The sequence below is a fragment of the Pecten maximus genome, chromosome 18, assembly GCF_902652985.1.
Source record: "Pecten maximus chromosome 18, xPecMax1.1, whole genome shotgun sequence".
NCBI lineage: Eukaryota > Metazoa > Mollusca > Bivalvia > Pectinida > Pectinidae > Pecten > Pecten maximus.
Window position 1 is genome coordinate 31921845 of NC_047032.1, and position 24172 is coordinate 31946016.

At 36.9% G+C, this 24172-nt stretch overlaps 1 protein-coding gene across 1 annotated transcript in view; it reads right to left on the reverse strand.

Moving 5' to 3' along the window:
- Window positions 1–24172, reverse strand: part of LOC117316368 — a 229230-nt gene that overhangs the window by 164210 nt on the left and 40848 nt on the right. Inside the window, exons 15-30 of the mRNA XM_033870909.1 lie at window positions 23354–23517; window positions 21195–21373; window positions 19502–19569; window positions 18142–18299; window positions 16881–17065; window positions 16335–16402; window positions 15298–15461; window positions 14825–15003; window positions 13484–13551; window positions 10361–10518; window positions 9099–9283; window positions 8547–8614; window positions 7509–7672; window positions 7024–7202; window positions 4527–4594; window positions 4079–4248 (exon numbers count right to left, since the gene is read on the reverse strand). Coding sequence (XP_033726800.1) covers window positions 4079–4248; window positions 4527–4594; window positions 7024–7202; window positions 7509–7672; window positions 8547–8614; window positions 9099–9283; window positions 10361–10518; window positions 13484–13551; window positions 14825–15003; window positions 15298–15461; window positions 16335–16402; window positions 16881–17065; window positions 18142–18299; window positions 19502–19569; window positions 21195–21373; window positions 23354–23517 — 2225 coding nt within the window. The remainder of the gene's footprint in view (window positions 1–4078; window positions 4249–4526; window positions 4595–7023; window positions 7203–7508; window positions 7673–8546; window positions 8615–9098; window positions 9284–10360; window positions 10519–13483; window positions 13552–14824; window positions 15004–15297; window positions 15462–16334; window positions 16403–16880; window positions 17066–18141; window positions 18300–19501; window positions 19570–21194; window positions 21374–23353; window positions 23518–24172) is intronic.

Sequence of the window (24172 nt, forward strand, 5' to 3'; positions counted from 1 at the left end):
CAGTACACTGTATCGTTGTTTATTAACTTTACCACTACACTGTATCGTTGTTTAACTTTACCACTACATTGTATCGTTGTTTATTAACTTTACCACTACACTGTATCGTTGTTTAACTTTACCAGTACACTGTATCGTTGTTTATTAACTTTACCACTACATTTTATCGTTATTTATTAACTTTACCACTACACTGTATCGTTGTTTATTAACTTTACCACTACATTGTATCGTTGTTTATTAACTTTACCAGTACACTGTATCGTTGTTTAACTTTACCAGTACATTGTATCGTTGTTTAACTTTACCAGTACATTGTATCGTTGTTTATTAACTTTACCACTTCACTGTATCGTTGTTTATTAACTTTACCAGTACATTTTATCGTTGTTTATTAACTTTACCAGTACATTGTATCGTTGTGTATTAACTTTACCACTACACTGTATCGTTGTTTATTAACTTTACCAGTACATTTTATCGTTGTTTATTAACTTTACCAGTACATTGTATCGTTGTGTATTAACTTTACCAGTACACTGTATCGTTTTTTATCAACTTTACCACCACATTGTATCGTTTTTTTATGAACTTTACCAGTACATTTTATCGTTGTTTATTAACTTTACCAGTACATTGTATCGTTGTGTATTAACTTTACCAGTACACTGTATCGTTGTATATTAACTTTACCAGTACACTGTATCGTTGTTTATTAACTTTACCACTTCACTGTATCGTTTTTTATTAACTTTACCAGTACACTGTATCGTTGTGTATTAACTTTACCACTACACTGTATCGTTGTTTATTAACTTGACCATTACACTGTATCGTTCTTAATTAACTTTACCACCACATTGTATCGTTGTTTATTAACTTTACCAGTACATTGTATCGTTGTTTATTAACTTTACCACTTCACTGTATCGTTTTTTATTAACTTGACCAGTACACTGTATCGTTCTTAATTAACTTTACCACTACATTATATCGTTGTTTATTAACTTTACCAGTACACTGTATCGTTGTTTATTAACTTTACCAGTACACTGTATCGTTGTTTATTAACTTTACCACTACACTGTATCGTTGTTTATTAACTTTACCAGTACACTGTATCGTTGTTTATTAACTTTACCACTACATTGTATCGTTGTTTATTAACTTTACCACTACACGGTATCGTTGTATATTAACTTTACCAGGACACTGTATCGTTGTTTATTAACTTTACAAGTACACTGTATCGTTGTTTATGAACTTGACCATTACACTGTATCGTTGTTTATTAACTTTACCAGTACACTGTATCGTTGTATATTAACTTGACCATTACACTGTATCGTTGTTTATGAACTTGACCATTACACTGTATCGTTGTTTATTAACTTTACCAGTACACTGTATCGTTGTATATTAACTTTACCAGTACACTGTATCGTTGTTTAACTTTACCACTACACTGTATCGTTGTTTATGAACTTTACCAGTACACTGTATCGTTGTATATTAACTTTACCAGTACACTGTATCGTTGTTTATTAACTTTACCAGTACACTGTATCGTTGTATATTAACTTTACCAGTACACTGTATCGTTGTTTATTAACTTTACAACTACACTGTATCGTTGTTTATGAACTTTGCCACCACATTGTATCGTTGTTTATTAACTTTACCACCACACTGTATCGTTGTTTATTAACTTTACCAGTACATTGTATCGTTGTTTATTAGCTTTACCACTTCACTGTATCGTTTTTTATCAACTTTACCACCACACTGTATCGTTTTTTTATGAACTTTACCAGTACATTTTATCGTTGTTTATGAACTATACCAGTACATTGTATCGTTGTGTATTAACTTTACCAGTACACTGTATCGTTGTTTATGAACTTTACCAGTACATTGTATCGTTGTTTATTAACTTTACCACTACACTGTATCGTTGTTTATTAACTTTACCAGTACACGGTATCGTTGTTTATGAACTTTACCACCACATTGTATCGTTGTTTATTAACTTTACCACTACATTTTATCGTTGTTGATGAACTTTACCAGTACACTGTATCGTTGTATATTAACTTTACCAGTACACTGTATCGTTGTATATTAACTTTACCAGGACACTGTATCGTTGTATATTAACTTTACCAGTACACTGTATCGTTGTATATTAACTTTACCAGTACACTATATCGTTGTATATTAACTTTACCACCACATTGTATCGTTGTATATTAACTTTACCAGTACATTGTATCGTTGTTTATTAACTTTACCACCACATTGTATCGTTGTTTATGAACTTTACCAGTACACTGTATCGTTGTATATTAACTTTACCACCACACTGTATCGTTGTTTATTAACTTTACCAGTACACTGTATCGTTGTTTATTAACTTTACCAGTACACTGTATCGTTGTTTATTAACTTTTCCAGTACACTGTATCATTGTTTATTAACTTTACCAGTACACTGTATCGTTGTTTATTAATTTTACCACTACATTGTATCGTTGTATATTAACTTTACCAGTACACGGTATCGTTGTTTATTAACTTTACCACCACACTGTATCGTTGTTTATGAACTTTACCACCACATTGTATCGTTGTTTATTAACTTTACCAGTACATTGTATCGTTGTTTATTAACTTTACCAGGACACTGTATCGTTGTTTATTAACTTTACCACTACACGGTATCGTTGTATATTAACTTTACCACCACATTGTATCGTTGTTTATTAACTTTACCAGTACATTGTATCGTTGTTTATTAACTTTACCAGGACACTGTATCGTTGTTTATTAACTTTACCACCACATTGTATCGTTGTTTATTAACTTTACCACTACATTGTATCGTTGTTTATTAACTTTACCACTACACGGTATCGTTGTTTATTAACTTTACCACCACATTGTATCGTTGTTTATTAACTTTACCACCACATTGTATCGTTGTTTATGAACTTTACCACTACACTGTATCGTTGTTTATTAACTTTACCACTACACGGTATCGTTGTTTATTAACTTTACCACCACATTGTATCGTTGTTTATTAACTTTACCACCACATTGTATCGTTGTTTATGAACTTTACCACCACATTGTATCGTTGTTTATTAACTTTACCAGTACACTGTATCGTTGTTTATGAACTTTACCACTACACTGTATCGTTGTTTATTAACTTTACCACCACATTGTATCGTTGTTTATTAACTTTACCACCACATTGTATCGTTGTTTATTAACTTTACCACTACACGGTATCGTTGTTTATTAACTTTACCACCACACTGTATCGTTGTTAATTAACTTTACCAGTACACTGTATCGTTGTTTATTAACTTTACCACCACATTGTATCGTTGTTTATTAACTTTACCAGTACATTGTATCGTTGTTTATGAACTTTACCAGTACATTGTATCGTTGTTTATTAACTTTACAACTACACTGTATCGTTGTTTATTAACTTTACCACTACATTGTATCGTTGTTTATTAACTTTACCAGTACATTGTATCGTTGTTTATTAACTTTACCAGTACACTGTATCGTTGTTTAACTTTACCAGTACACTGTATCGTTGTTAATTAACTTTACCAGTACACGGTATCGTTGTATATTAACTTTACCAGGACACTGTATCGTTGTTTATTAACTTTACCACTTCACTGTATCGTTTTTTATCAACTTTACCAGTACACTGTATCGTTGTTTATTAACTTTACCAGGACACTGTATCGTTGTTTATTAACTTTACCACTTCACTGTATCGTTGTTTATTAACTTTACCACTTCACTGTATCGTTGTTTATTAACTTTACCAGTACACTGTATCGTTGTTTATTAACTTTACCACTTCACTGTATCGTTGTTTTACATGCACCACAACATTGCATTGCGTTATTTACTTACTTTTTTACACTGTCAAATCCAACTCATTAATGACACAAAACACTTTTACATACACAAATCTTACAGAATTAGTGATACAAAACACATTTACACGGACAAATCGTACACAATTAGCGACAGAGAATACGTACCTTTTACAGATCGAAAGGAGACGTTCATTTGAGTCATAACTCTTTGGTACTCAGACTGAATGAGTTGTGCTGTTATGTTTAACGTCAACCCGTTAATTACAACTTCATCGTCTTTAAGGATAAGCAGTGACGTCACACCCAAACTCGGGTTTCCGGTCATGGAAGCATTCCTGGTCATAGAGATGTATTAATGATTTGTTATTGGTGATACATAAATGACTCAGAGCTCGGTTGTCTCTTAGACATCTTTTGAAAAAAACACGTATTTATATTTTCATTTTATTTTCATATTACAGACTTTATCTATATGTATGCACATAACGTTGATAAAAAAACCATAACAGCTATCAACTTATTTTAATGCTTAAACACTTAATGCTCACGACATTCTCATTTAAACGAGGCATAGAATAGCTTCAAAATAACACTGAACCAGCGTTATTCTTACCAAAGACTCAAAACTTTATTCGAATCGACGATACCAGCCAAAGCAGAAATATTCAAGCCGTATGCAGTCTGAAAATATAAAATACAACATTACAAATTATGTAAATAGTACTATTTTTCTTCGAGAGGTTCAATAGCGGATGCTGCCATCAGGGTCCCGGAGAACATCAAAATACATTAAGAAAGACTAATTGCTGCTTTATTATTATTTTTAGTCCGCCATGTATTCAAATCGCCATACGCCCATAGTCCGTCGTCAGTCCGTCTATCGTGTGTATGTTCTCACTCAAAATCCTTGCCGGGAGCATTCACCAATTTATTGAGTCAAAATATCTTCGTTGCCTAAATGAGACGTAATATAGAGTTATTTTGTTTTCATCCATAATTCATAACCACAACACAACTGTGTTTTTTAACGCCAGAATGAACGGAAATTAAAACAAATTTTGATTGTCTGATTGGCTAGTGTGTTGTACCCCACTCGTTCACAAACATTACACAACAACCCACAAGTCGACCTTAGCCATTCGATCGTCCATCTGTACTCAACATCCTTGTGGAATGTATTCACCGATTCATTGTGTCAAGATATTGTCGCCACCTATAGCGGGCTTATTTTTTTATTAATTTTCTTTTATACTCAACATACAATCTCACTGCGCATGCGATGTTTTAGCGACGGAATGAGCGGAAATAAAAACAGATTTTAAAATTCTTATCACCCCACAAGTTGACAGACATAACACTACACACCGCTACCCAATAGTCGTCCTTTGACGTCCGTTCGTTCATCAGTCCGTCCGTCAATCAGTTCGTTTACAATCATTCTTATTGCTTTTTTTCAAGTAATGGAGGAATACTGATTAAAATTCACATATATATTACCTTTAATTCTATGTTGTGCCTATTAATATGAAATCTGATCGGGAAATCAAAATGGCAGACAGTTGGCAATCTTAAATTTCGTCATTTTAAGTTTTTAATCGCTATTTCGTGAAAGTGGTAGAGGGAGATTTCTCAAAACACACATGAAGGTTTCCTTTGGTCTCGTATTGTGATCATTGAATTTCTAATCAGAAGGTGGAAATAAAAAGACTGACACTCAGCCATTTCGGATTTTGAAAATTAAAGATCCTCTTTTTTTTAGATTTCATATGAAGGTCATCCCTGTCGTTGGATCATCAGGAGGAAAAGAGTAAACAACATAAATAAGAGAAAAGATCGGTCCTCAACAGAGCAAATAAGAGCAATAAATCGTTGATATTAAGAGCCCCCTGGGAGACGAAACCATAACTGATCATTTTACAATATTCAAATATACCAATATTATATACATGTTAACACACTGGACTCGTTCATATAATATATATACACACTTGACTCGTTCATATAATATATATACACACTTGTCTCGTTCATATAATATATACACACTTGTCTCGTTCCTATATCATATATACACACTTGTCTCGTTCATATAATATATATACACACTTGTCTCGTTCATATAATATATATACACACTTGTCTCGTTCATATATCATATATACACACTTGTCTCGTTCCTATATCATATATACACACTTGTCTCGTTCATATTATATATATATACACACTTATCTCGTTCATATAATATATATACACACTTGTCTCGTTCATATAATATATACACACTTGTCTCGTTCCTATATCATATATACACACTTGTCTCGTTCATATCATATATATACACACTTGTCTCGTTCATATTATATATATATACACTTGTCTCGTTCATATATCATATATACACACTTGTCTCGTTCCTATATCATATATACACACTTGTCTCGTTCATATATCATATATATACACTTGTCTCGTTCATATATCATATATACACTTGTCTCGTTCATATATCATATATACACACTTGTCTCGTTCATATCATATATATACACACTTGTCTCGTTCATATATACACACTTATCTCGTTCATATATCATATATACACACGTGTCTCGTTCATATTTTAAAATATTCCAACATACAAATAATATATATATACTTGTTTCCTTCATATCTTGCTTTCATTTTTAGAAACATCTTAAGTACAAATTAATACTGCCAATATTATAGCTATTAATTCCGGATAGCATTCGCACCGTGACACTTGATACCCTAGTAGTTCCGTAAAACGTTTATTCTATGAAAAAAAAACAATAGTTTTACTACGTTCAACGCTTCCGGATCTACCTTAAAATCAATGAATGACTTCATTTGCAATGTTATGGATTTTTTGACGAAGAAATACGTACTGCGTTAAAAATACATGTTTTAATGCCACTTAAACATGTATAGACTTGTTGATTTTGATAACAAATGTGAAATATGATATTAAAAGTTGATAAGAGAAACTGCAACACAGGGCTACAGGCAGGCGAACAAAGGCTAGTGTTAAGATAACAACAAACAAAGAATGGAAGGGCGACAAGTGAGTTGTCAGGCGCGATATTTACCCCCATTTCGATATCCCTGGCCGTCGTTTGGAATTCGATACTGCTGGTGTCACTGTATTGTATTATAAACACATCGTCTGTCAATATGAACATCACTTCAAACAGAATGTAATGTGAAGGTATGGTCGGTACTGGAGTAGGGACGGCAGGTGATGGGGGAACCAGAGGGATCTTTATTCCTGAAACACACAGGTGACAAACATCATCAAATATGAGGATATCAGTATAGGATTCGGAACAAATAATGTGCATACAACTGGATTATTCTTCAAAGATTCATCATTGATCAGTGATGCATGGTAATAAAATGTTTAAATTAGTCTCATCAACTCATAATATTTGCCTTGTCTTAATATTTCAAACATATCCATGCTAATCCATATTTCTATTAATATTCTTTTTATTTTGATTAAGAATTACAGTTCCGTTGTTATGTCGATATCCCCTGTTGTTGTTTTTGTTGTTGTTGTTGTTGTTACACTTACTTAGTACTGAGATGTCAGCGTAGGAGACATTGCCTTCATTCATTAGACCAATGTACACTCTCGCCACCAAGTCCTCGGTTACATTGACTTTAACATTGTTCATAACAATTGAGTCATCTTTCAGAAACAAGACTGTCGCCACACCTACACTCCCGTTCTTATTCCTGAGACAGAAAAAGTCAATCGTTACCTAAATCATGCCACTTGTGTTGTACAAGACCTGCCATGTGATAAATGTCCAGGATGTAACATTGACAAGTCCAACGTATATGAGCCTTACACGTTGGTCTTGAAATCATATTACTTTATTCTACTTAATTTGAAATCTGTTGTTTTAATAATACCAGTCGATAATCAGAATTATTGATTGTCGAACATTTCACCACAAATAGGCAATAACAGACGTTTTTAACAATTTAGAGTTTAATACATTTTTTTGAAAATGATCTATGATACATTAATATGTTATAATCGACTTAAGTTCAAGGTTAATCATTATTTCTAAATAAAAAGCACCAGCCTAATATCACAACTCTGGTCAAAATTCAAAGTAATAACTTAATTCTAAGTCATCATTATAACTGATTCCAGGCCTTGCGTTTTTTAAGTAAATCTGAATTGTTTGGCAATATTGGCGAGAAATATTTTAGGAGAACTTGAGCAGATGATGTGAAAAAGTAATACAGTGTCGGGACACCTTAACCACTCAGCCACCGCGGTCCTTATTGCTTGGAACTGGACACGAAAATGATGGTTTTGGGAAACACATGTGATCCACATGAGCTCAGCTGGTTTTTAAGAAACATGAATATTTCGCATGTTTTCTGTTTTTTGTTTTGTTTTTACCAAAGTTAATAAGGTAACAACCAATTCAGATATTTCTGTTGAATTGTACCAGATATTTTTTTTATTTATAGACTAAAATATCACTTGATATGCTGTTACGCTCCCCTTAAGTAATGACAACATATTAATGCGCAGTTGTCGCCCTTCAGAAAGAATATTAATTTCTTCTCTTTATAAGAATGGATATCTTACCCCAAATACCAGACTGAACTCCATATGAAGACGTCGTAAAAAATGGATTGAGACAAACTTCCTGCAGTCTGCAACGAACAGTAGTATCAGCAACACACACAATTTATACTCATGTAAAAAGTTTTTAAAGACATGCAGCATTAAGAAGAATATTTAAGATATTTAAAGCAATTATGTTAAAAAGAGTATTCGCCATAAAAAAATATCCGGAGTCCTCTATGTGTGAGGGTGTGTGTGTTAGGGTGAGGCTGTGTTTGTTATTCGAAGGTGAGGGTGTTGTATGATAATGAATGTGTGTGTCAGTGTGTGTGTGTGTGTGTGTGTTTTTGTGGAGGAGGGGGGGGGGGTATGTGTGTGTTTTGAAATGCTGCGGCATGGTCGTTTTTGTGTCCTTGGACTAGGCCGAGTACGATGCCGACATGATAGTGCTGCCTCTCTAAAGCGTTTCATCGCAGACCGCCATAACAGTCACGGTGTAAAATAATAATATCGAATATGTATATCTAATATACATGACAATTTAACAAGAGAGTTACCCAGTTGACAACATACCAACATGTCAATAGTGTAAGCCATGATACCAAATTCAGTGCTGTTCCTGTCCTGATACTTAGATGTGTAATTCTCGTCCAGCAAGGTATAATTCACTCCAAAGATGACAGTATCTGTGTGGTTTTCTGGAGTGAGAGTAGGTCTGGCAGTAACAGATGGCAGAGGAGTTGGACGCAAAGTTGACTCTGAAAACAATAAAACCAAAATGAGGGAGACAATATATTACCCCCAAACCTAATCAGCTGTTGACCTATATGTGCTATGGTGTTACTGTCAACCGTTAATATCAAGGAGTCCATGGCATGAAATGAGCACAGTCTTTGTAAGGATGGACACACACATATGGACGGACAGAGGAGCGTACTGTAGCCAGGTGTTCATATTACTATCAAATTGACGAACGTTTCGAAAGTGGACAGACGCACGTACGATCAGACACACATGGACGGACAGACGCACGTACACAATGTACCATCAGACACACACGGACCGACAGACGCACATACCATCAGACACACATGGACGGACAGACGCACGTACCATCAGACAAACATGGACCGATAGACGCACGTACCATCAGACACACATGGACCGAAAGGCGCACGTACCATCAGACACACACATGGACCGACAGACGCACGTACCATCAGACACACACATGGACCGAAAGGCGCACGTACCATCAGACACACATGGACGGACAGACGCACGTACCATCAGACACACACATGGACGGACAGACGCACGTACCATCGGACGCACACATGGACCGACAGACGCACGTACCATCAGACACACATGGACGGACAGACGCACGTACCATCAGACACACATGGACCGACAGACGCACGTACCATCAGACACACATGGACGGACAGACGCACGATCAGACACACATGGACGGACAGACGCATGGGGCGTGTACCGCTCACCTGAATATTTCAGTAAGTCATTACGATCTCTTTGAAGTTATATTACATGTGTTTTTTTCAGTTTCAGATATCCTATTAAGATCTTTCATTATAATCAAAAGTTCCAAATAACTGATATCTGACTTTCTAGATACGAAGAACAATACAATAAATTTTAAAGTTTAAAAGCGTGTAACACTATTAATTAATTTTGAAGTCCTTTATAGGTCTCCGTCCTTCTACCTCAAGGGAAATAAACTTTTTAATTAAACCACCTTCACTTCATGTTGTCAAAAAATGCTTCGGACTGAATTCTTTCATACATACGTAACTACGTAAAAAATCACTTACCTTTTACAATGACCACTCCGTAGGACACGTTTCCTAAAGTCATAATTCTTTCGTACTCCGACCGAATTAATTCTTCCGTTACGTTGTGAGGTACGCCATAGATTACAACTATATTGTCTTTAAGTACCAGAAGTGACGTCACTCCCAAACTCCCGGGCCTGGTTACGAGACAAAGATACACTGATAATATACATAAGTAACACAGTTTTGAGCCTGGTCGTCCCGAGGATAATATACATAAGTAACACAGTTCTGAGTCTGGTCGTCCCGAGGGTAATATACATAAGTAACACAGTTCTGAGTCTGGTCGTCCCGAGGATAATATACATAAGTAACACAGTTCTGAGTCTGGTCGTCCCGAGGATAATATACATAAGTAACACAGTTCTGAGCTAGGTCGTCCCGAGGATAATATACATAAGTAACACAGTTCTGAGTCTGGTCGTCCCAAGGATAATATACATAAGTAACACAGTTCTGAGCCTGGTCGTCCCGAGGATAATATACATAAGTAACACAGTTCTGAGTCTGGTCGTCCCAAGGATAATATACATAAGTAACACAGTTCTGAGTCTGGTCGTCCTGAGGATAATATACATAAGTAACACAGTTCTGAGTCTGGTCGTCCCGAGGATAATATACATAAGTAAGACAGTTCTGAGCCTGCTCGTCCCGAGGATAATATACATAAGTAACACAGTTCTGAGTCTGGTCGTCCCGAGGATAATATACATAAGTAAGACAGTTCTGAGCCTGCTCGTCCCGAGGATAATATACATAAGTAACACAGTTCTGAGTCTGGTCGTCCCGAGGATAATATACATAAGTAACAAAGTTCTGAGTCTGGTCGTCCTGAGGATAATATACATAAGTAACACAGTTCTGAGTCTGGTCGTCCCGAGGATAATATACATAAGTAACACAGTTCTGAGTCTGGTCGTCCCGAGGATAATATACATAAGTAAAACAGTTCTGAGTCTGGTCGTCCCGAGGATAATATACATAAGTAACACAGTTCTGAGCCTGGTCGTCCCGAGGATAATATACATAAGTAACACAGTTCTGAGTCTGGTCGTCCCAAGGATAATATACATAAGTAACACAGTTCTGAGTCTGGTCGTCCTGAGGATAATATACATAAGTAACACAGTTCTGAGTCTGGTCGTCCCGAGGATAATATACATAAGTAACACAGTTCTGAGTCTGGTCGTCCCGAGGATAATATACATAAGTAACACAGTTCTGAGTCTGGTCGTCCTGAGGATAATATACATAAGTAAAACAGTTCTGAGTCTGGTCGTCCCGAGGATAATATACATAAGTAACACAGTTCTGAGTCTGGTCGTCCTGAGGATAATATACATAAGTAACACAGTTCTGAGTCTGGTCGTCCCGAGGATAATATACATAAGTAACACAGTTCTGAGTCTGGTCGTCCTGAGGATAATATACATAAGTAACACAGTTCTGAGTCTGGTCGTCCCGAGGATAATATACATAAGTAACACAGTTCTGAGTCTGGTCGTCCTGAGGATAATATACATAAGTAAAACAGTTCTGAGTCTGGTCGTCCCGAGGATAATATACATAAGTAACACAGTTCTGAGTCTGGTCGTCCCGAGGATAATATACATAAGTAACACAGTTCTGAGTCTGGTCGTCCCGAGGATAATATACATAAGTAACACAGTTCTGAGCCTGGTCGTCCTGAGGATAATATACATAAGTAACACAGTTCTGAGCCTGGTCGTCCCGAGGATAATATACATAAGTAACACAGTTCTGAGTCTGGTCGTCCCGAGGATAATATACATAAGTAAGACAGTTCTGAGCCTGCTCGTCCCGAGGATAATATACATAAGTAACACAGTTCTGAGTCTGGTCGTCCCGAGGATAATATACATAAGTAACACAGTTCTGAGTCTGGTCGTCCCGAGGATAATATACATAAGTAAGACAGTTCTGAGTCTGGTCGTCCCGAGGATAATATACATAAGTAACACAGTTCTGAGTCTGGTCGTCCCCGAGGATAATATACATAAGTAACACAGTTCTGAGCTGGTCGTCCCGAGGATAATATACATAAGTAACACAGTTCTGAGTCTGGTCGTCCCGAGGATAATATACATAAGTAACACAGTTCTGAGTCTGGTCGTCCTGAGGATAATATACATAAGTAACACAGTTCTGAGTCTGGTCGTCCCGAGGATAATATACATAAGTAACACAGTTCTGAGTCTGGTCGTCCCGAGGATAATATACATAAGTAACACAGTTCTGAGTCTGGTCGTCCGAGGATAATATACATAAGTAACACAGTTCTGAGTCTGGTCGTCCCGAGGATAATATACATAAGTAACACAGTTCTGAGCCTGGTCGTCCCGAGGATAATATACATAAGTAACACAGTTCTGAGTCTGGTCGTCCCGAGGATAATATACATAAGTAACACAGTTCTGAGCCTGGTCGTCCCGAGGGTAATATACATAAGTAACACAGTTCTGAGTCTGGTCGTCCCGAGGATAATATACATAAGTAACACAGTTCTGAGTCTGGTCGTCCCGAGGATAATATACATAAGTAACACAGTTCTGAGTCTGGTCGTCCTGAGGATAATATACATAAGTAAAACAGTTCTGAGTCTGGTCGTCCCGAGGATAATATACATAAGTAACACAGTTCTGAGTCTGGTCGTCCTGAGGATAATATACATAAGTAACACAGTTCTGAGTCTGGTCGTCCCGAGGATAATATACATAAGTAACACAGTTCTGAGTCTGGTCGTCCTGAGGATAATATACATAAGTAACACAGTTCTGAGTCTGGTCGTCCCAAGGGATAATATACATAAGTAACACAGTTCTGAGTCTGGTCGTCCCGAGGATAATATACATAAGTAACACAGTTCTGAGTCTGGTCGTCCCGAGGATAATATACATAAGTAACACAGTTCTGAGTCTGGTCGTCCCGAGGATAACATTAATTTTTACACGGCTCATTGTAACTATCAACACATTACCGCCATATCCAAATTATTTCACGTTTGAAAATTAAATGGTTACATAAACTTCAATCATAATGGGCAATCAGATTAAAGTAACATTGGCTGAACGCAAATCTTACCAAAACCCTAAAACGTGTGTCGAGTTGAAGATTGTAGAAAACGGAGAAAAATTCATTCCGATTGTAATCTGTAAAGTATAGAAAGAAAATAAGACAAATGGTGTATATAATACTCTTATCAGTTTTGCGATTTCTTTCGACATACTAGTAAATTATATGGATAAAGAACTGCACCGTTTATATTGGTCTCCTTATTTTCAGAGTAACCATGATCAAATATTTCCTACCATTTTTAGTACTTTTAGGTCTACGCTACATTGGAGTTGTAGAACGTTATACTCAAAAAGTTGAATTTATGGAATATGAGTTTATAATAAGGCAATGTATCTTTTGATCAAACTTGAGCATCCGCTCCTTAAGAATGCTTCGTCTATGAATACAATTGATCACTTCCTACACGCCAAGAGGTCATTCAAACTTTAAGGACCATCTTTTCTGCATTGTTAAGAAAGCTTTCAAATAAACAACGATAAAATACATGATTTCGAACTATACTGTCGCATTTTTTTCTTGAAAAGAAAGTTAGAGTCTAAATGAAAGACACCGGATGCAATGGTGACAATGACTGATTTTCTGATCGACAACACATATATGTTTCATCGTTCAGCATGCCATAGGCATACCCATGGGAACAAACTGTGTCCCCCTGTAAGTCGCTTTGTGTTCATAAAACGAGGATTATATTGAAATATTTATTTCAAAAGGTATTAGGACCTCACAGAGTCTCCAAATATCACCATTAAATGTGTTAATCGTGTTGTCTAACAACTTATTGAGATATATACCCTAGAGAAGCTATCAAGAGCAGTTTACCTCGATTCTCGCTTAAAACGTAAAAAGGAAAAGTACTAAAAAGCTGTATGAAAACATTGAATATTTAATTCCCAAAAAGTTAACTTTCCGTATGTATGTAACCCCGGTAAGGACTAGCCGCAATATACCGCTCGGCTAGAGAGATCTTCTCTTTAGCTCGATCGGTTGAGCGTGCACTCCGTTACATTGGCGCCAATGTAGGGACTCGATAATAAGTCGCTGCTTGCGAAAGTATCGCTGTCACCCATTGAAAACTCGAGGACGGGTTGTTTCCTGGAGGACAAGTATGTAACTCTGGTCTGTATTAGCCGCACTTTAGGTCGATCGGTGACGCGTAAGACTAATTTAATTAATTATGCACTCCGTTACATTTATATCAAATCCATGCAACCCGAAAGTGCGGTGTTTTCATATTCATGTAAGTTTGACATGTTATGGCATTGTACGTAAATCCCATTTCTAGGACAGATACGAATCGTAAGGTAAGTAATAATATCTCCAGTTGTTGAGAGTCAGTGATATATTTACCGCCATTTCGATATCCCTAGCAGTCTGTTGGGATTCTGGACTTCTCCGGTCATTGAACTGTGGTACAAACACAAAGTCTGTCAAGGTAAAGTTCACAACATAGAAAAAGTAGCGTGAAGGTTTGGTCGGTACTGGAGTAGGGACGGCAGGTGCTGGGGGAACCAGAGGGATCTTTATTCCTGAAACACACAGGTGACAAACATCATCAAATATGAGGATATCAGTATAGGATTCGGAACAAATAATGTGCATACAACTGGATTATTCTTCAAAGATTCATCATTGATCAGTGATGCATGGTAATAAAATGTTTAAATTAGTCTCATCAACTCATAATATTTGCCTTGTCTTAATATTTCAAACATATCCATGCTAATCCATATTTCTATTAATATTTTTTTTATTTTGATTAAGAATTACAGTTCCGTTGTTATGTCGATATCCACTGTTGTTGTTGTTGTTGTTACACTTACTTAGTACTGAGATGTCAGCGTAGGAGACATTGCCTTCATTCATTAGACCAATGTACACTCTCGCCACCAAGTCCTCGGTTACATTGACTTTAACATTGTTCATAACAATTGAGTCATCTTTCAGAAACAAGACTGTCGCCACACCTACACTCCCGTTCTTATTCCTGAGACAGAAAAAGTCAATCGTTACCTAAATCATGCCACTTGTGTTGTACAAGACCTGCCATGTGATAAATGTCCAGGATGTAACATTGACAAGTCCAACGTATATGAGCCTTACACGTTTGTCTTGAAATCATATTACTTTATTCTACTTAATTTGAAATCTGTTGTTTTAATAATACCAGTCGATAATCAGAATTATTGATTGTCGAACATTTCACCACAAATAGGCAATAACAGACGTTTTTAACAATTTAGAGTTTAATACATTTTTTTGAAAATGATCTATGATACATTAATATGTTATAATCGACTTAAGTTCAAGGTTAATCATTATTTCTAAATAAAAAGCACCAGCCTAATATCACAACTCTGGTCAAAATTCAAAGTAATAACTTAATTCTAAGTCATCATTATAACTGATTCCAGGCCTTGCGTTTTTTAAGTAAATCTGAATTGTTTGGCAATATTGGCGAGAAATATTTTAGGAGAACTTGAGCAGATGATGTGAAAAAGTAATACAGTGTCGGGACACCTTAACCACTCAGCCACCGCGGTCCTTATTGCTTGGAACTGGACACGAAAATGATAGTTTTGGGAAACACATGTGATCCACATGAGCTTAGCTGGTTTTTAAGAAACATGAATATTTCGCATGTTTTCTGTTTTTTGTTTTGTTTTTACCAAAGTTAATAAGGTAACAACCAATTCAGATATTTCTGTTGAATTGTACCAGATATTTTTTTATTTATAGACTAAAATATCACTTGATATGCTGTTACGCTCCCCTTAAGTAATGACAACATATCAATGCGCAGTTGTCGCCCTTCAGAAAGAATATTAATTTCTTCTCTTTATAAGAATGGATATCTTACCCCAAATACCAGACTGAACTCCATATGAAGACGTCGTAAAAAATGGATTGAGACAAACTTCCTGCAGTCTGCAACGAACAGTAGTATCAGCAACACACACACTTTATACTCATGTAAAAAGTTTTTAAAGACATGCAGCATTAAGAAGAATATTTAAGATATTTAAAGCAATTATGTTAAAAAGAGTATTCGCCATAAAAAAAACATCCGGAGTCTCTATGTGTGAGGGTGTGTGTGTTAGGGTGAGGCTGTGTTTGTTATTCGAAGGTGAGGGTGTTGTATGATAATGAATGTGTGTGTCAGTGTGTGTGTGTGTGTGTTTGTGGAGGGGGGGGGGGGGGTATGTGTGTGTTTTGAAATGCTGCGGCATGGTCGTTTTTGTGTCCTTGGACTAGGCCGAGTACGATGCCGACATGATAGTGCTGCCTCTCTAAAGCGTTTCATCGCAGACCGCCATAACAGTCACGGTGTAAAATAATAATATCGAATATGTATATCTAATATACATGACAATTTAACAAGAGAGTTACCCAGTTGACAACATACCAACATGTCAATAGTGTAAGCCATGATACCAAATTCAGTGCTGTTCCTGTCCTGATACTTAGATGTGTAATTCTCGTCCAGCAAGGTATAATTCACTCCAAAGATTACAGTATCTGTGTGGTTTTCTGGAGTGAGAGTAGGTCTGGCAGTAACAGATGGCAGAGGAGTTGGAGGCAAAGTTGACTCTGAAAACAATAAAACCAGAATGAGGGAGACAATATATTACCCCCAAACCTAATCAGCTGTTGACCTATATGTGCTATGGTGTTACTGTCAACCGTTAATATCAAGGAGTCCATGGCATGAAATGAGCACAGTCTTTGTAAGGATGGACACACACATATGGACGGACAGAGGAGCGTACTGTAGCCAGGTGTTCATATTACTATCAAATTGACGAACGTTTCGAAAGTGGACAGACGCACGTACGATCAGACACACATGGACGGACAGACGCACGTACACAATGTACCATCAGACACACACGGACCGACAGACGCACATACCATCAGACACACATGGACGGACAGACGCACGTACCATCAGACAAACAAGGACCGATAGACGCACGTACCATCAGACACACATGGACCGAAAGGCGCACGTACCATCAGACACACACATGGACCGACAGACGCACGTACCATCAGACACACACATGGACCGAAAGGCGCACGTACCATCAGACACACATGGACGGACAGACGCACGTACCATCAGACACACACATGGACGGACAGACGCACGTACCATCAGACGCACACATGGACCGACAGACGCACGTACCATCAGACACACATGGACGGACAGACGCACGTACCATCAGACACACATGGACCGACAGACGCACGTACCATCAGACACGCATGGACGGACAGACGCACGATCAGACACACATGGACGGACAGATGCATGGGGCGTGTACCGCTCACCTGAATATTTCAGTAAGTCATTACGATCTCTTTGAAGTTATATTACATGTGTTTTTTTCAGTTTCAGATATCCTATTAAGATCTTTCATTATAATCAAAAGTTCCAAATAACTGATATCTGGCTTTCTAGATACAAAGAACAATACAATAAATTTTAAAGTTTAAAAGCGTGTAACACTATTAATTAATTTTGAAGTCCTTTATAGGTCTCCGTCCTTCTACGTCAAGGGAAATAAACCTTTAAATTAAACCACCTTCACTTCATGTTGTCAAAAAATGCTTCGGACTGAATTCTTTCATACATACGTAACTACGTAAAAATCACTTACCTTTTACAATGACCACTCCGTAGGACACGTTTCCTAAAGTCATAATTCTTTCGTACTCCAACCGAATTAATTCTTCCGTTACGTTGTGAGGTACGCCATAGATTACAACTATATTGTCTTTAAGTACCAGAAGTGACGTCACTCCCAAACTCCCGGGCCTGGTTACGAGACAAAGATACACTGATAATATACATAAGTAACACAGTTCTGAGCCTGGTCGTCCCGAGGATAATATACATAAGTAACACAGTTCTGAGCCTGGTCGTCCCGAGGATAATATACATAAGTAACACAGTTCTGAGCCTGGTCGTCCCGAGGATAATATACATAAGTAACACAGTTCTGAGCCTGGTCGTCCCAAGGATAATATACATAAGTAACACAGTTCTGAGTCTGGTCGTCCCGAGGATAATATACATAAGTAACACAGTTCTGAGCCTGGTCGTCCCGAGGATAATATACATAAGTAACACAGTTCTGAGTCTGGTCGTCCCAAGGATAATATACATAATTAACACAGTTCTGAGCTTGGTCGTCCCGAGGATAATATACATAAGTAACACAGTTCTGAGCCTGGTCGTCCCGAGGATAATATTCATAAGTAACACAGTTCTGAGCCTGGTCGTCCCGAGGATAATATACATAAGTAACACAGTTCTGAGCTAGGTCGTCCCGAGGATAATATACATAAGTAACACAGTTCTGAGTCTGGTCGTCCCAAGGATAATATACATAAGTAACACAGTTCTGAGTCTGGTCGTCCCGAGGATAATATACATAAGTAACACAGTTCTGAGTCTGGTCGTCCCGAGGATAATATACATAAGTAACACAGTTCTGAGTCTGGTTGTCCCTAGGATAATGTACATAAGTAAGACAGTTCTGAGTCTGGTCGTCCCAAGGATAATATACATAAGTAACACAGTTCTGAGTCTGGTCGTCCCAAGGATAATATACATAAGTAACACAGTTCTGAGTCTGGTCGTCCCGAGGATAATATACATAAGTAAAACAGTTCTGAGCCTGGTCGTCCCAAGGATAATATACATAAGTAACACAGTTCTGAGTCTGGTCGTCCCGAGGATAATATACATGAGTAACACAGTTCTGAGTCTGGTCGTCCCGATGATAATATACATAAGTAACACAGTTCTGAGTCTGGTCGTCCCGAGGATAATATACATAAGTAACACAGTTCTGAGTCTGGTCGTCCCGAGGATAACATTAATTTTTACACGGCTCATTGTAACTATCAACACATTACCGCCATATCCAAATTATTTCACGTTTGAAAATTAAATGGTTACATAAACTTCAATCATAATGGGCAATCAGAAAATTGGCTGAACGCAAATCTTACCAAAACCCTAAAACGTGTGTCGAGTTGAAGATTGTAGAAAACGGAGAAAAATTAATTCCGGTTGTAATCTGTAAAGTATAGAAAGAAAATAAGACAAATGGTGTATATAATACTCTTATCAGTTTTGCGATTTCTTTCGACATACTAGTAAATTATATGGATAAAGAACTGCACCGTTTATATTGGTCTCCTTATTTTCAGAGTAACCATGATCAAATATTTCCTACCATTTTTAGTACTTTTAGGTCTGCGCTACATTGGAGTTGTAGAACGTTATACTCAAAAAGTTGAATTTATGGAATATGAGTTTATAATAAGGCAATGTATCTTTTGATCAAACTTGAGCATCCGCTCCTTAAGAATGCTTCGTCTATGAATACAATTGATCACTACCTACACGCCAAGAGGTCATTCAAACTTTAAGGACCATCTTTTCTGCATTGTTAAGAAAGCTTTCAAATAAACAACGATAAAATACATGATTTCGAACTATACTGTCGCATTTTTTTCTTGAAAAGAAAGTTAGAGTCTAAATGAAAGACACCGGAAATGCAATGGTGACAATGACTGATTTTGTGATCGACAACACATACATGTTTCATCGTTCAGCATGCCATAGGCATACCCATGGGAACAAACTGTGTCCCCCTGTTAGTCGCTTTGTGTTCATAAAACGAGGATTATATTGAAATATTTATTTCAAAAGGTATTAGGACCTCACAGAGTCTCCAAATATCACCATTAAATGTGTTAATCGTGTTGTCTAACAACTTATTGAGATATATACCCTAGAGAAGCTATCAAGAGCAGTTTACCTCGATTCTCGCTTAAAACGTAAAAAGGAAAAGTACTAAAAAGCTGTATGAAAACATTGAATATTTAATTCCCAAAAAGTTAACTTTCCGTATGTATGTAACCCCGGTAAGGACTAGCCGCAATATACCGCTCGGCTAGAGAGATCTTCTCTTTAGCTCGATCGGTTGAGCGTGCACTCCGTTACATTGGCGCCAATGTAGGGACTCGATAATAAGTCGCTGCTTGCGAAAGTATCGCTGTCACCCATTGAAAACTCGAGGACGGGTTGTTTCCTGGAGGACAAGTATGTAACTTTGGTCTGTATTAGCCGCACTTTAGGTCGATCGGTGACGCGTAAGACTAATTTAATTAATTATGCACTCAGTTACATTTATATCAAATCCATGCAACCCGAAAGTGCGGTGTTTTCATATTCATGTAAGTTTGACATGTTATGGCATTGTACGTACATCCCATTTCTAGGACAGATATCGAATCGTGGCGGATAATATACATTATTTCGAGAAACGAAAGGAACGTTTGAGAAATGGCAGTGAAATATCGTTATTTTCATTTCATATGGAGAAAATGATACTTTCTATTTTTATTGGGGCGAAAGGTTGTTCGATTCAACACATTACCATAATAACACAATAATAAAAACCATAAATGATACGTATCCTCTTTGTGTGTCACTAAGAAGTATGTCGGCGTTAATCATAGTAACATCAGTGGTAGCCCTACAATCTGTCGAGTATCTTTGCTCATATTTAACTTCTCTTTTTTTTAAATAAAAATGACAGGTAAAACCAGAAGTCAAGGCAACAAGCAGGCTAACCAAGGACAGTAATAAGAGAACGAAATAAATAAAATAAAGGTAAGTCAGTGATATATTTACCGCCATTTCGATATCCCTAGCAGTCTGTTGGGATTCTGGACTACTCCGGTCATTGAACTGTGGTACAAACACAAAGTCTGTCAAGGTAAAGTTCACAACATAGAAAAAGTAGCGTGAAGGTTTGGTCGGTACTGGAGTAGGGACGGCAGGTGATGGGGGAACCAGAGGGGTCCTTATTCCTGAAACACACAGGTGACAAACATCATCAAATATAAAGATTTAAGTATTATATTAAGGAATAATGATATGCATATATCATCATACAGCTGTTTCCTCCAGCTAGGATTCAGCATTAGTGCAATGTTAGGTACTGTATGAAAAAAAACTAATTTCTGATGTAATGCAGTGTATTTTGTATAATAGACTCGTCTGTAATGTAAGGTAGTTTATGTGTATAATAGACTCGTCTGTGATGTAAGGTACTGTATTGTGTATAATAGACTCGTCTGTGATATAAGGTAGTTTAGTGTGTATAGTAGACTCGTCTGTGATGTAATGTAGTGTATTTTGTATAATAGACTCGTCTGTGATGTAAGGTACATTGTAGTTTACTGTGTATAATAGACTCGTCTGTGATATAAGGTAGTTTATGTGTATAGTAGACTCGTCTGTGATGTAAGGTAGTGTAGTGTGTATAGTAGACTCGTCTGTGATGTAAGGTAGTGTAGTGTGTATAGACTCGTCTGTGATGTAAGGTAGTGTAGTGTGTATAGTAGACTCGTCTGTGATGTAAGGTAGTTTATTGTGTATAATAGACTCGTCTGTGATGTAAGGTAGTGTAGTGTGTATAATAGACTCGTCTGTGATGTAAGGTAGTGTAGTGCGTATAGACTCGTCTGTGATGTAAGGTAGTGTAGTGTGTATAATAGACTCGTCTGTGATATAAGGTAGTTTATTGTTTATAATAGACTCGTCTGTGATATAAGGTAGTTTACTGTGTATAATAGACTCGTCTGTGATGTAAGGTAGTTTATTGTGTATAATAGACTCGTCTGTGATGTAAGGTAGTTTATTGTTTATAATAGACTCGTCTGTGATATAAGATAGTTTATTGTGTATAATAGACTCGTCTGTGATGTAAGGTAGTGTAGTGTGTATAGTAGACTCGTCTGTGATGTAAGGTAGTGTAGTGTGTATAATAGACTCGTCTGTGATATAAGGTAGTGTAGTGTGTATAGACTCGTCTGTGATGTAAGGTAGTGTAGTGTGTATAATAGACTCGTCTGTGATGTAAGGTAGTTTATTGTGTATAATAGACTCGTCTGTGATGTAAGGTAGTGTAGTGTGTATAGTAGACTCGTCTGTGATGTAAGGTAGTGTAGTGTGTATAATAGACTCGTCTGTGATATAAGGTAGTGTAGTGTGTATAGTAGACTCGTCTGTGATGTAAGGTAGTGTAGTGTGTATAATAGACTCGTCTGTGATGTAAGGTAGTGTAGTGTGTATAATAGACTCGTCTGTGATGTAAGGTAGTGTAGTGTGTATAATAGACTCGTCTGTGATGTAAGGTAGTTTATTGTGTATAGACTCGTCTGTGATGTAAGGTAGTTAGTAGTGTGTATAGAGACTCGTCTGTGATGTAAGTAGTGTTAGTGTGTATAATAGACTCGTCTGTGATATAAGGTAGTTAGTGTGTAATATGACTCGTCTGTGATGTAAGGTAGTGTAGTGTGTATAATAGACTCGTCTGTGATGTAAGGTAGTGTAGTGTGTATAGTAGACTCGTCTGTGATGTAAGGTAGTGTAGTGTGTATAATAGACTCGTCTGTGATGTAAGGTAGTGTAGTGTGTATAATAGACTCGTCTGTGATGTAAGGTAGTGTAGTGTGTATAATAGACTCGTCTGTGATGTAAGGTAGTTTAGTGTGTATAGTAGACTCGTCTGTGATGTAAGGTAGTGTAGTGTGTATAGTAGACTCGTCTGTGATGTAAGGTAGTTTATTGTGTATAGTAGACTCGTCTGTGATGTAAGGTAGTGTAGTGTGTATAATAGACTCGTCTGTGATGTAAGGTAGTGTAGTGTGTATAGACTCGTCGTTGAGAGCCATCATTCACGTAAGGTTGTGAATTTTGTACAAATTCAGTTGTTTCCTGAGATATCGTTTGCTTTCAAACTGATTTTGTCAAATTAAGCAGAACTTGAAGAAAAAAACACTTACGTTTTACTTCGACGGACGCAAATGGAATATTCCCCATTGTCATCTGTTGTTCATATAATAGCTTCACAAAGTTGGCTGTTATATTCATTGTTGTACCATTTACCATCACTGTGTCAGCCTTTAGGAATAGATTTGCCTCAATTCCTAAATTCATACTCTTATTTCTGAAGCGAAAAAGAAACAAAAATATGAAGAGACATCTGCTTTGTTGTCGTTAAAGATTGATTTGGATAAAAATCGTTATCTTTACAAAAGAAACCCATTAGGTCTGATTGTCACTATGAGACCTTACCAAACACAACATTTATCAGATCACACAATTCCCAATCACAATTTTCATGACGTGGTCACTTAATGACGTCGTTTTGTCTGACGTCATTGTATTAGGTGTATATGTAAATATAAATGTTGCGAGAAGATTGATGATTTTGTTTTTATTTCAACGAACTATATTTTTGCCGGGAAAGTTCACATTCACTCGTGACAATTAACATGAGACCAGGTCCCACTGAGAGCACAAAAATGATTTTAAAAAGTGATAGGTATGTTAGGTTGAATAAAAGAAAAGAAACAAAAGAAAAACTTAAATTTGGAAAGGAAATACTAGATGATTGACACGTCAGTGAGGGCATCGCAATGTTTCTGCATGTGTCTATACCTGAACTTAACCTAAGTCATATACTTACATAGAATTACTACTTAGATGCTGTGAATATATAAATTAGACTATGACCTTGACCTAAACATAAGCGACTATTACTATCTATCATTCACTGAGTATTATCACGCATGTGATATTTCAGAACTTATGGCTTTCTG